Source organism: Astatotilapia calliptera, chromosome 3 (genome assembly GCF_964374335.1).
Source record: "Astatotilapia calliptera chromosome 3, fAstCal68.1, whole genome shotgun sequence".
Taxonomy (NCBI): Eukaryota; Metazoa; Chordata; class Actinopteri; order Cichliformes; family Cichlidae; genus Astatotilapia; species Astatotilapia calliptera.
Window position 1 is genome coordinate 80,212,525 of NC_137424.1, and position 14,954 is coordinate 80,227,478.

Here is a 14,954-nt window from a genome sequence, read left to right on the forward strand (position 1 = left end):
CCAGAGTGTTTTTAATAGTGGAGAAATAAAACAGATTGTCACGCCCGAAACGAGGGAGTGGACACAACTCAAAAGCACTTAAAATAAGATGGCTAAAAACATTTATATTTTGGGTAAGGTTAGAGATTTATTAGACTACAAGGCGATGCATACTTTATACTTTTTCCTGTATCTTAGTTACTGTGTAGAAATTTGGGGGGATACATATGTAAATACCATAAAACCTCCATATTTATTACAGAAGAAAGTGACACAAAGGATTCATATTCACGTTAAATACAGAGGACAAACGAATCATTTGTTCATAAAATTGAAACTATTGAAAGATTTAGTGAAATTACAGACAAAATAAGGCTAAAAATAATATATTAGCCCTCAAGTTACAAATATCATTTTCAATTTGTTTAGGAGGTGAGGACAGAAGGAAATATCATTTTTAGCATCAGTTGGCAGGACTACACAAATGAGTCCAACGGTTATAAGATTGTGGAACTGCTCATTATAATTGTAAGAGTTGTACAAACATGCGCTGTTTTAAAATGTGCTATGTTTAAAATGATAAATCAATATGATGAATTTGAAAGAAATGTGAGTTAACTGGGGGTCATTCTCTTCTCCTTGCTATTATGCGGTGGGGTATATTGCTGCTTATATTCTTGATGTGTGCTTTGTGCTACGAACTGTAGACAAACGTTAATGTGTTCCTTGGTTGATGGTGCCCACTTGTAATATCATTTGGAGTGCAGATAGGGGACACGGTTTAATAAGAATATTTTCTTCTTCCTGCTCCTGTTCACTCAGGGGTGCAGTGTGATATTAAGGGAAATCACAGTTTGTGTGTGTATGAAGGGAAACTGTTGAACCAAGTGTGAAATAAATAACTCTCAGATCTCAAAGTTTATTACAGGAAGTCAGGTGTGACAAAAGAGAGTAATGAAAACAAGACTTTTAGTGAAAGACAAACTAAAGACGAGAGCCTAAAAACCAGTTCTGAGGGATGTTCTTTTACAAGGAGTCACATCACTTTGCATGAAACAAAATGAATCACTAGAAATGATCTACAAGCTATGAGATGCTGTCGAAGCACTAAAGGAACCGGTATGAACAGTACTGTGAGAAAAACGCTATAAACTATGAAACAGTACTATGAGTAAACATTTCAGTGAGCCACCATAGTGCCAGGAGTCCCCACATGTGCTAGGGTGAGGGCTAAGAGTCACAAAGGGAAGGGGGGGGGGCTCATCAATGCAGCAGATTGCAGCAGCCTTACTTGACGCAGGTGGAGGTGAAGCTTAGAGCGGAAGGTTGTCCGGGAGAGGCGAGCTGGGCAAATCCTACAATAGATTTGTAGCAGGCAGAGAAACAAACAAACATTTACACCATATTCAAAGAAACCTGGAAACTTGTTGCATTAAGAAATTAGAAGAACATCTGGATCCTTAGAAGGGAAATATAATGATGTCATGGGTGGCTCAAGACTTTTGCACTGTGCGGTGTAACCAATGCTAATTTCTGTGGCTTATTTTACATGATGAGTTAGTGACTGTAATAAACATTAAAATCTACTTGTTTAATACACAATTGTAATATTATTTTTTCTTAACATGACATGAGAACCACAGATGATTTCTTCTTCCTATTCAAAAGAATCTATGAATATTTAAAGTAGTAATTTTCAGTCTGCTCTAAAGCTCACAGATATGATGATTACCTGCTCTCCTCCCTCTGGTCTGTGCCCCTCACTGACACGATGGACTGAACACTAAGCAATAAACATTTAGTAAAAAACAATAAGAGGAAATGATGAAACATGCAGATCAGCTGAGAGTCTTTTCAGCTGTGGAAGTTAAACAACAGTGAGGGTCTTCTTGTGTTTTTCCAGATGTTTCTAATCAGACAATTTGTCAGGGGCTGGGTGTGTGACCCAGCTGTTTGAGTTTATTTTGTATTTTCTGATTTCTTATGTTATATTGGAAATATATTAAGTTCTTGTGCCGTTATTTAGTCAGGGTTTTGTTGTTGTAGCAGCCATAACTAAATGTGTTGAATTTTGATGATCACTGGGTTTTCATTTGTTTGGTTGCTATGGTGATGTGTAACGGGAGTCACGTGGGTGCTAGTGGTGAAATTAAGAGGGCGTGGTCAGTCTGTCATTCTCTGAGAGGAGGGCTGGAGCTGTAGTTTTTGTTGACCGCTGCACGAGTTTCCCCTTGTTGCATCAGAGCCTGTGATGTTTAAGAGTCTGAATCAGGAGCCGATGACATTACTCTGTAAACTCTCAAAGCACTTTAATAAACAAGCAAGCAATTCCACCTCTCGCATTATTGCGTAAAGTTGACAGCGCGTCAGGCAAATAGGCAGACTCCACCCCGACCTCTAGCAACTGTGGAAGTCGCTACAGTTGTGTTTAGTTTAGGTCTCATCTACAGGGCTCTACACTAACTTTTTGCCATGATTGCACTGGTGCGCCTAAGAAAACCAGCACAAAAGTTAGGCGCACCCACATTTTTCAACCGCATTGCTTAAGTGCGTGAGCGCGCTTGTATTCAAAAGGTTTCTCCATGTACCCAAAAGTTGATTCTGTTCATCTGGAGGTAGCATTTTCAGTGGGAGCAACATTTCATCACATTGATCAATGGTCATGACAATTTGCATATTAATGATGAAGAAACTGATCTCCCAGCCCATTGTTCCTTCAGTGGGCTGGTTTCAGTCATTATGCAAATGTCTTGTTTATAAGATTGAAACCTGCAGTCAGCTGAGACTGAAGAAGTCACCTGGATGATGATGAAACGTTTCTCCCACAAAACGCTACGTCCAGATGAACAGAATCAACTTTTGGAGATTTACTTTCCTGGATGATTGAGAATGCTTTAAGACATTTCTCCATTTAACCACATGCTAGAGGGTGTGGGGAGTGATAGCCCCTCCAATGAGGGCATGAAGCAGGCATGGAGGAGATCCAGGCAGACATCCAGAGGCCCCTCAGAGTGTGAGAGCCCAAAGAGGGGCAGCCACGCCACCCTCCTGGGAAGAGCTGCGGAGAGCCCCACACGTGGGGTGCATTTAAAATTAAAAAGGTGGGCACCGGCACCAGAGGTGAGGTTGAATACACCTCACCTCTGGACGCTGCATAGCCTGCCCACCCCCAAGGCCCTACATGTGTGTGTGTTATGAGAGTGGGAGTAATGTGGATGTCTAGTTTGTGGAATAAAATTGAGGCACAAAACAATAAAATTGGAATAAAATTGAAGCCGCCTGTGCCTCACAAAAAAATTGAGGCACAAGCGGACAGAAGGGGACAGGGACAATGCCTCCCCTGCACCCTATAGACACACCTGCACCCCAAGGCCTTGCATGTTTGGGTGGGTGTGGTGGAGCGGGAAGAAGCAAGTAGTCCCTCCCTGGGGCCAGCTTCCCTGCTGACCCCAGTAGACACCCCTGTTCCCTGGAATCCATCAAGGCCAGGGTGCACAGGCCCATGCAGACCAGGTCCCACAGCAGCAGCACAACCAAGCCCCACAGAGCCCGGGGTGGTCCACCCGACCCCACTGCAGAGGGAATTACACCCACCACATCATTCAGTCATCTACAGTACATAAGACAATAGAGATCCAGGCTGAGTTCATTCTCCACCTCTGATATATCTGATATATCCCCCACCTGCAGTTTAGATTTAGATTATTATGCAAGCAACTAAGAGATGCTGTGTGTTGAGTAAGTAGTGAAGATGCAAAATGAGAAAATACACAGTAATTATCAAAACCAGAGTTACACGTTGCTTTGAATTCAATTTCATTTCATTTCAATTCAATTTCATTTATATAGCAATAAATCGCAACAAAAGTCGCCTCCAGGCGCTTTATATTGTACAGTAGATACAGAGAAAAGCCCAACAATCATATGACCCCCTATGAGCAAGCACTTTGGCGACAGTGGGAAGGAAAAACTCCCTTTTAACAGGAAGAAAGCAGAACCAGGCTCAGGGAGGGGCGGGGCCATCTGCTGTGATTGGTTGGGGTAAGAGAAGGAAGACAGGATAAAGACATGCTGTGGAAGAGAGACAGAGAGCTAAGCTAAGCTAGCGAAACAGTAAATACACAGTGAGTGAATACTTTGGCTATAAATCAGGTAGTGAGTACACAGAAAGTGTGCTTCGGATGAAGCACGCGAAGATTATACTATGAAAAAAATGTATCTAAAAGTTTTTAATTAAATTGCTAAGCAGATAAGCTACTCAGAAACACCACTGTGGTTCAGCAGGAACAGGAAGTGATACTCTAACGCAGAGCGAGCGAACACCAAGTGACAGCGCCACCAAGAGAGTGGTGGCGCTGTCAATTGCAAAATAATAAAGAAAAAAACATTTAAAGAAGACAAGAAAATAAAATCAAAAACCAGAATGCTGAAAAAACTAAAAGTCAAAGACTGAGGATAAATTATAAACACACTTGACACATCAATTTAAAACAAAGCCTAGCAATGCTAGGAACAGGAGCAACATCAAAATTATATATTAGTCTGAATCTTTGAAATGAATTACATTTTGTTTAAATCCACATTTTTTTCAACAGAAACCCAGGAAATAAAGGAAACATGGCTTGTACATCTCAGTCCGCTGTGCAGTACGTCAGGAGGGCCAAGCACAAACTGGTGGGAACATTAAAGGGGCTCACTGTGATTGTAGAGCATCTCTACCAGAAAGAAGTTTTCTCAGAGGAAGAAGTCAGTAAAATAAAGACAGCGGGTGACGACTTTGACAAAACCAGAGAGATTGTGAACCGTGTCATAAAAAAGGGGGAAGCAGCCTGCTATGAGTTTCTCAGGATTATTGACATAACAAGAAAGAGAAGAACAGAAAGGCCGCCGTCTTTTCTGGAAATTACAGCATCAGATTCCTCTTCACAAGACAAATTTAACCTGAACTATTGGATCAGCTGCTTTTCCTTCACGGATGACACCAACATGGATGTAACAGATTTACAAGGTATTTTTAAACAAACTGAAGTCTGTGGCAAGATTTCTCGTGATCACACTCATTTATAATGCAGTGCTGTTCAGTGACACATGAGTTAAATCCCTAAATAAATTTTTAATTAATTTCTCCCACACCTCTTTTCTTTCAGGCCCTAAACCGTGTCACAGATACCAAGAAAAGCTGAAATCAGAAGCTCGAAAGATTTCAGAAAGATCATGGGCCCGAAGTAAAGAAGTCCTGTTCAACAAGCAGAGCTCCCTGTCCTACACCTCGCTTGTGTTAGACACACCAGGACAGGCTTCACCATCCAAAATAAAAAAGTCAAAGATCAAGAAAAGCAGGAAGGTTCGCACTAAAAAACTCAAGGCCTACATACCCGAGGACAAACATGGAACCTCTCCCAGTGAACTGCTGAAAATATATGAAAGAAAAATCCTTTTGGTAGGAAAACCTGGAACTGGGAAAACAGCTGTGGTCCATCAGATGTTGAAACTGTGGTCAGAGAAAGATAACAAGGATCTAGATTACATGTTCTACTTTGATATGAGAGAAGCACCCAACATCACAGAGGTCCATAAACTGGAGGATCTTCTCTTCAGTGTGTTCTGTGAACCATATAAAGGCAAAGATGAGGTCTTAGAGGACATAAAGGATAATGCTGACAGTGTTACCATCATTTTTGATGGAGTTACAGATGTTGGCTCTACATCTGTGGTGTTTAAGCTCATACAGAAGACCCTTCTACCTGAAGCAAAGATCATCATCACCTGCAGACCAGAGGTGGAGTCATCAGACTTCCTGTTGGATTGGGACTGTCTCAGAGTGGAAGTGAAAGGCTTCAGTGAGCAGGGCATCAGAGAGTACTTATCCAAGAATCTGAGTGAGAACCACCTCAACAAAGTCTTGTGTAACCTGGAGTTATTCTCTCTTTGCCACGTCCCCATGTACGCCCTGATGGTGGTCGCCTGCTTTAGCTTTGAGGGCTCAGATTTCTCTCCACATCCCTGCACAGTTACTGAAATATACCTCAATATCCTCCATTTCTGCAATCAGAGAAATGTTTCCAAGACACCTGAAAATGAAAGCACTAAATGGGATGCAATACTGTCTTTATCTCAGGCAGCTTTTTGTGCAACAGAAGGGAAAAATGTGAGCCTAACATCACTGCCCAAACTAGACAGCTGTGCTAATTTGGCCATTTTGAGCAAGCTTCTGATTCAAATCAGCCCAACTGTAAAGAAACCCTTGTGTGCCTTTCTCCACTACACGGTTCAGGAGTTTTTTGCAGCTCTGTGGGTCTTAAAGGATCCAGAGAAGACCAGATGTGTTCTACAGCAGTGTCTGGTTCAGGGCAGCAAACAAATGAAACACTTGGTCCCTTTCCTGTGTGGACTGTTGAATGAGAAGAACACTGATTTGTTAGAAGGTCTCCTTCCTCCTCAGCAGCTCAGAGACACGTCTGACTGGTTCTTCAAAGACTTGGTGACCACCTTTGTAGGTTGTAGTGACAGTGAAGACTGTGAAGTGGACTTAATGTTCTTATGTCAATGCCTCTATGAGTCTCAGTCACCTGATGCCTGCCTCTGCCTCCTGGATAAACTGGACTACTGTATTGATGCGAGTGGAGAGACTCTTGATCCTCAGCAGTGTTGTGTTCTGGCCTATGTTATCAGCCAGAGTCAGGAGAGGAAAATAGAGCTGAACCTGGAGGATACAACAGCATCAAAACAGGGAATGAGGCCTTTGCTGGGATGCCTCAGCAAACTTCAAAGGTAAGTGAGAACATTTAGATCTGAAGTTAAAGGGTTCTGTACATCTGTTTTTAATGTTTTAAATGTAAAGCATTCAGTGATTTAGAGCAGTATGTGTTTTTCTTAAAGTGAAAAATGAAAACATAGTAGTGAGAAGGATTTGTTTCAGCTTTGTTTCATCATGTTTCCAGTGAGTTGTACACAGCAGAAAGTTTGTACGTAGTCTTTAGGTATTTGGTAACATTATTCTTTAGTCTTGATGCATACATAATAATCCAGGTGAGGGGATCCCAGAAAGCTAACTAACTTTTACCTGGACGTTTGTCATTTGAATGAGAGATTTTATTACTTATTTAAGACATTTTCAGTCTCAACTGAAGCACATTTAACTTGTAAGCCTCTGGCAGCTTTGCACAAATTAGGAGTTTTGCATGAAAAAAGCGAACATGGTTCTTCAGTTTCAGCATGAATCTACACAAATAGACTATAATAATATAATAATAATAATAAATAATCATATATAATATAATAATAGTTCTCAGCAGCTGATTACATGTGAACTAATGAAGTTCTCTACCAACCTTCCAACTGTAGGAGTGACTCCTTGTCACGCCAGCTGTGGAGCATTTCTCTTCTGACTGATGGGGACGTGGATTACGTGAGTTTACTTGACTTCACTGAGAATCAGCTGCACCTCCCAGTCAACAGTGAAACACAACTGTATGACCGAGCTGTGAGAGTCCTGCAGAAGAGGAAGAGGAAGGTGAAAGTCTGCCTTCACTGTGATCACAGAGTCTGTCAAAGTGCGAGCTCGTTCCTCTTACACCATTTACCCCACATCCACTCACTCAGGTATGCTCTTTGGTTTTACTTATTAAACACTCAATGTTTTCATGTGATCTTCAATTGTGGTTTAAAATCCAGTCGAGTTACTTTATAGAAATAATTGAACCAACTGTAGTACTGACCTTATGTCTTTAATGTACTTTTAATGCTGGAGATATTTATCTGAGACAAATCTAGGACGGTATCAGTGCTGCTTGTTTCTGTTTGTTGTGCTCAGATCAAATCATCACATCGTGTTTCCTTTTCTTTCTTCCAGTTTCTGTCAGTCATCAGGAAATCTCTCAGATCAAACTGAGTTGTTGGTGAATCTCTTCATTGTAGCAGCAGAGAGAGAACAGAGGACAGGAGAGAAGATCCTCAACATGCTATCATCAGTCTGCTCTTATCAGACATTCCCTCTTCATTCTCATTACAATGACAAATATCAGAGTGACTTCCTGTTGGATCTGTGCTCCCATGTGAAGGACTGTGAGACTAAAACAGGTGTGAGTGTCCTTCCATCATTACAGCCAGTTTTCCAGTCAGCTCCTGCAGTCTGGTCCATAGACCTCTCAGAGAGAAAGACCTCCATCCTCCTGGAGCTGCTGAAACTCCAACCAGAGAAGAAACAAGTGGAGCTGAGAGGCTGCTCACATGAAGAGAGTGAAGTGAGGAGTTTGCTGCAGTGTCTGCCTTTTATCTCACAGCTCAGGTAAGTCAGATTGTATTCAGAAGCTTAGTGAAGAGTTTTGATGGAGAACATGCGTTCACCACATGCAGTATACACATAGTATATAGTTACTTTACAAAGAAAGCAGAAAACAACTTTTCTATTCATTTAATCTTAAAGTAAAGTTTTTACCGTCTCTTCTTGATTTAAAGAAGCTTCTAAAAGTGGAATTTTGACAAATTTCTAAAATATTTGTGTTTTCTTGTTTTTATGAGGATTAATAAATTAGTTATGTGCTGCAACTGAGATGATATGTTTCCCTCGTTTATGTTATATTTAACATGGAGCGTCATTATGTACAGGAACCATGGACCACATGGAGTCCATCAGCAGTGTGTGGCTGTTTTTATGCAGCTCACATCAAATCATCACTGAATGTTTCCTTCTTATTGTTGCAGAGTTGATGCTGAGACATCAGATGAAGACCGAACGAGGATCTTTGTGAGTCTGTTCTGTGCAGCAGCAGAGAGAGAGCAGCAGACAGCAGAGAAGATCCTGGAGCTGTTAGCATCAGTGTGCAGATACAAAAACAGTCCTCTTAAAGAGAAATGGTGTGACTTCCTCCTGGACCTGTACTCTTATGAGACTAAAACAGGTGTGAGTGTCCTTCCATCATTACAGCCAGTTTTCCAGTCAGCTCCTGCAGTCTGGTCCATAGACCTCTCAGAGAGAAAGACCTCCATCCTCCTGGAGCTGCTGAAACTCCAACCAGAGAAGAAACAAGTGGAGCTGAGAGGCTGCTCACATGAAGAGAGTGAAGTGAGGAGTTTGCTGCAGTGTCTGCCTTTTATCTCACAGCTCAGGTACACGACACGCTCTTCACACAATAAAGTCTGTCTATCAATAAATGAGTGCTGAAAATAATTCATGAAAATATTTTAGCTCTATTTGACAATTTAGTTGCTGCTTGATTGAAGCCAGTTTATAGAAATGAGTCCACAAATTTGTAACGTTTACCTTCAACAGTTTTTTAACATGTGACAGTTTGTCTGTGAGAATAAAACTGCACTTAGTGACATTTACAGCATCACTAAGACCTCCTGGGAAAAAAGCTTCATTACAAATATTAATAAAAGTTGTACTGTTAAGGTATTTATGTGTTTCTGATGGGCTTTAAAACAAAACAGCATCAAGCAGCTGTCACTGCAGAGGGAAACAGTTTGAGTCATCCAGGATGTTCAGCTTCAGCCTGCATTTGGGGCCTCTCTTCTCCACATCCACACAACGACCATTCATACGTTATTTCTGTCTTCTTCCACACAAAGTAGACCCACTGATTTCACCTCCATTAATAAGAAATATTGTTACATTAACAGGTGACACAGAGCTATAAACAATATGTAACTATAGCAACACAGGCAACACTGTTGCTGCATCAAAGGAGACTAAGCGATGCTGGTAGCAATCATTAACATGTGAATGAATGAATGTGTGTGAGCGCTCTGTGCTGCAGTTTATTTGTAAGCTGACAGCTGTGACACTTTGACCTCGATCCACTTAAACATGAAAGGTTACTCGCTGCATTCAGCTCTGACACACAATCTGGTGAAGGAGTTTGTGACGTTCATGTTATCATGAGCTCCAGCTCAGAGCAGACTGGACATAAAAGAATCAGAGAAAATGTGTCACTTACAGCTGATTTTAATCTGACACTGAACATAACCTGATCTACACCAGGCTGTGTTCAGCATCTGTTACCATGGTGATATAGCCAGGTACAGAGAGCTAGTCTGGTGAAACTAAACACTGACAGGAGGCTCAACGTGGCCACTAACATGTGAATCTTTGTGTTTAAGACTTTTCTGAACCAGAAAATATTAATTGAGTCTAATTTTCAGTGTAAACAAATCTTAATCTAAATGAATTAACTGTAAAATGTTAGTAAATATGTGATTTCCACGTGTGTGATGTGAGCAGCAGGTGAAGCTGCTGTTGTAGATGTTGTCGTTCCCCTCTGTGTGTTTCTGTATTGTTGATGTTTAGTGTTTTGCTGCTAACACTTTATAACAGCTGCACACTCTTCAGCATTAGTGTTAGTTAATACTTGTTTCATCATTTATGAAGCATTGCTCCTCCTCAGTATGTCGTTCATAAACATGGATACACATGATGAAGTTTTGCTGAAGAGGCTCAAATATAACATGTTCAATGACAGCAGTCTGATACTTTTCCAATGATGGATGAACACTTTATAAAGTTGTACATGTGTTACAGATATTCCTGAGTTAATCCAGACAGTTACTGGTTGTTAGTGAAGTATGTTGTGTGAGCTGGTCTAAAGTGAGGCCCATCCATGACTTCCAAAGCATTTATCACATAACCTGAAAGCTCAGCAGGACCTGGAGACGCCAGCAGGTCTGAGCTGTCTTCATGACAGGAAAAGGAAAACGCACAAAGTGATACAGAACATACAAATATTGATCACACAGTGCAAACATAACTCACTGAAGGTTTGCAGAATATTAAATGAGCAGGGCCAGAGTGTGAGTTTGAGGCTTTAAGAGAGGAAGAGACTCACTGAGCAGCTGGAGCCACTCAGAGCTGTAACTTCAATGTCCTGAAACTTCTTCTATCAAATCAAATGTGAATGATCACAAAACACTAGTGAATATTTCACACAGCGTCACAGACGAGTGTAAACAGCACGAACACAGTGTTGATATTGAAGTGATCAAGGCTACTTTAGCTGCTCCCTCATCACAAGGAGTCACCTGATGATGCAGGAAAGTGTCTCTGGGATGTTGAAGAGTTTGGAAGTTCTGTCGTTGGCTCCTCTGGTTTGTAGTCAGTCAGTTTTAGTAAAGACGTCCAGTCAGGTTCACTTCCAAAGTGCTCCTGAGTGAAACACAGCAGCTAAGCTGTTTGGTGCTGTGCTTTCACACAGGTGAGCTCAGGTGAAGGCTGGAAAAGGGGGCGTGGCCTCCTCGTCTGGCACAGACTCGTCTGCTCAGGCTAAGGAGGTGATGAGGTTCAGAGGTGGCTCGCCATCTCCTTCATCATAGAGAATCCAACGCAAACAGCATTTCCTGTCATATAAACATTGTAGAAAACAGACGTTACTGCATTAAACCAAGAAACACCAGGATTCAGTGACCATAGCAAATATAAAATCTAAACTCTCCAAATACTCCGACGTACATGAATAATACAACACTGTATTACAGCTGTTCTCACAGTGTTCTACCTTTTTACAGCAGTGACATAATTATTTGATCCTCTGCTCAATTTATGAGTTTGCTGACTTCCAAAGAAATAAACAGACTCTGATTTTTATCAAAGTTTCATTTTACTGAAGACAGAAAATCAGCAAAGATCCAGATTAAACTCACAAACATTGCAAAGTGTGTCAGCAGTGTGTGGTTGTTTCAATGCAGCTCACATCAAATCATCACTGAATGTTTCCTTCTTATTGTTGCAGAGTTGATGCTGAGACATCAGATGAAGACCGAACGAGGATCTTTGTGAGTCTGTTCTGTGCAGCAGCAGAGAGAGAGCAGCAGACAGGAGAGAAGATCCTGGAGCTGTTAGCATCAGTGTGCAGATACAAAAACAGTCCTCTTAAAGAGAAATGGTGTGACTTCCTCCTGGACCTGTACTCTTATGAGACTAAAACAGGTCTGAGTGTCCTTCCATCATTACAGTCAGTTTTCCAGTCAGCTCCTGCAGTCTGGTCCATAAAGCTCTTAGAGAGAAAGACCTCCATCCTCCTGGAGCTGCTGAAACTCCAACCAGAGAAGAAACAAGTGGAGCTGAGAGGCTGCTCACATGAAGAGAGTGAAGTGAGGAGTTTGCTGCAGTGTCTGCCTTTTATCTCACAGCTCAGGTAAATAACATGCTCTTCACATGAGTCAAATATCTGTAAGAGAAGATGTGCTGTGAAAATAACTGATGGAAATATTTGGAGCTCCATGAATTGTAAAGTGATGATTTTGTCTTGTGCTGCCTGTTTGTCATCAGCATCATATGTTTGACCTCATCTACATGGATCATGTTATAAATGTATTCAGACTCTGTCATATTTCAGAGGGAAACGTTCTCAGTCCATCCCTGTGTTTCACTGACGTGTTCAGCTGTTTGTTGCTATGAAGTTTCATATTTTCTATAAATATCAGACGACTTTTAATGCTTATCAGCATCTAGAATAAAGACGTTCTCATCAGAAAGGTTAGATTTATATTTGATAGGATCATGTGACTGAGCTCCTGCTGCAGAGTGTTGGAGTGCACACATGCCAGAAACATCCTTTACACCTGAATCCATCATCGCCATGGAAACAGCATGAAAGCAAACTCAACGAGTCCTTCAGTGACGTAACTCAGTAAATGAATGAGTTACATGCAGCTGGACTTTATCTCTGACTTTGTTTTACTGAGCATGATGATGATGATGGTGGTAGCAGCTCTATAGTGAGCAGATGAAGATGTCAGACAGCAGAGAGGTGTGTGATGTGAGCAGCAGGTGAAGCTGCTGTTGTAGATGTTGTTGTTCCCCTCTGTGTGTTTCTGTATTGTTGATGTTTAGTGTTTGACTCTCTAAAGTCAGACAGCGAACAAAATAACAGTTACAGTTCAGAACGCAGTGATTTCACACACAGGCTGAGTGTTTGTGTTGTGAGTCAGTAACTGTCTAAGAACACTGTTCAGCTGCTCTGATGGAAGATGGCTTTAAATGGACTTTCATTATATACAAGATGGAGTCCATCAGCAGTGTGTGGCTGTTTTTATGCAGCTCACATCAAATCATCTCTGAATGTTTCCTTCTTATTGTTGCAGAGTTGATGGTTGGAATCATCATCATGCAGTCGGGATCTTTGTGAGTCTGTTCTGTGCAGCAGCAGAGAGAGAGCAGCAGACAGGAGAGAAGATCCTGGAGCTGTTAGCATCAGTGTGCACATATCAGACATTCCCTCTTCATGAGAGATACATGGATGATTATCTGAAGCAGTATCAGAGTGACTTCCTGTTGGATCTGTACTCCCATGTGAAGGACTGTGAGACTAAAACAGGTCTGAGTGTCCTTCCATCATTACAGCCAGTTTTCCAGTCAGCTCCTGCAGTCTGGTCCATAGACCTCTCAGAGAGAAAGACCTCCATCCTCCTGGAGCTGCTGAAACTCCAACCAGAGAAGAAACAAGTGGAGCTGAGAGGCTGCTCACATGAAGAGAGTGAAGTGAGGAGTTTGCTGCAGTGTCTGCCTTTTATCTCACAGCTCAGGTAAATAACATGCTCTTCACATGAGTCAAATATCTGTAAGAGAAGATGTGCTGTGAAAATAAGTGATGGAAATATTTGGAGCTCCATGAATTGTAAAGTGATGATTTTGTCTTGTGCTGCCTGTTTGTCATCAGCATCATATGTTTGACCTCATCTACATGGATCATGTTATAAATGTATTCAGACTCTGTCATATTTCAGAGGGAAACGTTCTCAGTCCATCCCTGTGTTTCACTGACGTGTTCAGCTGTTTGTTGCTATGAAGTTTCATATTTTCTATAAATATCAGACGACTTTTAATGCTTATCAGCATCTAGAATAAAGACGTTCTCATCAGAAAGGTTAGATTTATATTTGATAGGATCATGTGACTGAGCTCCTGCTGCAGAGTGTTGGAGTGCACACATGCCAGAAACATCCTTTACACCTGAATCCATCATCGCCATGGAAACAGCATGAAAGCAAACTCAACGAGTCCTTCAGTGACGTAACTCAGTAAATGAATGAGTTACATGAAGCTGGACTTTATCTCTGACTTTGTTTTACTGAGCATGATGATGATGATGGTGGTAGCAGCTCTATAGTGAGCAGATGAAGATGTCAGACAGCAGAGAGGTGTGTGATGTGAGCAGCAGGTGAAGCTGCTGTTGTAGATGTTGTTGTTCCCCTCTGTGTGTTTCTGTATTGTTGATGTTTAGTGTTTGACTCTCTAAAGTCAGACAGCGAACAAAATAACAGTTACAGTTCAGAACGCAGTGATTTCACACACAGGCTGAGTGTTTGTGTTGTGAGTCAGTAACTGTCTAAGAACACTGTTCAGCTGCTCTGATGGAAGATGGCTTTAAGATGGACTTTCATTATATACAACATGGAGTCCATCAGCAGTGTGTGGCTGTTTTTATGCAGCTCACATCAAATCATCTCTAAATGTTTCCTCCTTATTGTTGCAGTGTTGCATATGATGGGTGTTCAGATCCTGATGAAGCAGTGATGTTCTTTGTGAGTCTGTTCTGTGCAGCAGCAGAGAGAGAGCAGCAGACAGGAGAGAAGATCCTGGAGCTGTTAGCATCAGTGTGCACATATCAAACATTCCCTCTTCATGAGAGATACTTCTATGATGATCTGAAGCAATATCAGAGAGACTTCCTGCTGGATCTGTGCTCCCATGTGAAGGACTGTGAGACTAAAACAGGTCTGAGTGTCCTTCCATCATTACAGCCAGTTTTCCAGTCAGCTCCTGCAGTCTGGTCCATAGACCTCTCAGAGAGAAAGACCTCCATCCTCCTGGAGCTGCTGAAACTCCAACCAGAGAAGAAACAAGTGGAGCTGACAGGCTGCTCACATGAAGAGAGTGAAGTGAGGAGTTTGCTGCAGTGTCTGCCTTTTATCTCACAGCTCAGGTAAATAAGTGATGATGGTTTCATTTGCAGAACGTTTCCAGCATGTTCTCTGATCCC

At 41.6% G+C, this 14,954-nt stretch overlaps 1 protein-coding gene across 1 annotated transcript; it reads left to right on the forward strand.

Annotated features, from left to right (window-relative positions):
• Positions 1-4,596: 4,596 nt before the first annotated feature.
• On the forward strand, positions 4,597-8,581 carry LOC113018343 (nucleotide-binding oligomerization domain-containing protein 1-like). Its single transcript, XM_080296180.1, has 4 exons — positions 4,597-4,987; positions 5,127-6,750; positions 7,324-7,581; positions 7,832-8,581. Exons 1-4 carry the CDS (start codon positions 4,597-4,599, stop codon positions 8,268-8,270), a joined length of 2,712 nt encoding a protein of 903 aa, XP_080152306.1. The 3' UTR covers positions 8,271-8,581.
• The last annotated feature ends 6,373 nt before the right edge of the window (positions 8,582-14,954 follow it).

Excerpts from the sequence above, each read along its gene's own strand:
- LOC113018343 (XM_080296180.1), top strand. The coding sequence starts at position 4,597 with ATGGCTTGTACATCTCAGTCCGCTGTGCAGTACGTCAGGAGGGCCAAG. Across the intron at positions 4,988-5,126 it reads GGATGTAACAGATTTACAAG|GCCCTAAACCGTGTCACAGA; the intron begins GTATTTTTAAAC and ends CTTTTCTTTCAG. Across the intron at positions 6,751-7,323 it reads TGCCTCAGCAAACTTCAAAG|GAGTGACTCCTTGTCACGCC; the intron begins GTAAGTGAGAAC and ends TTCCAACTGTAG.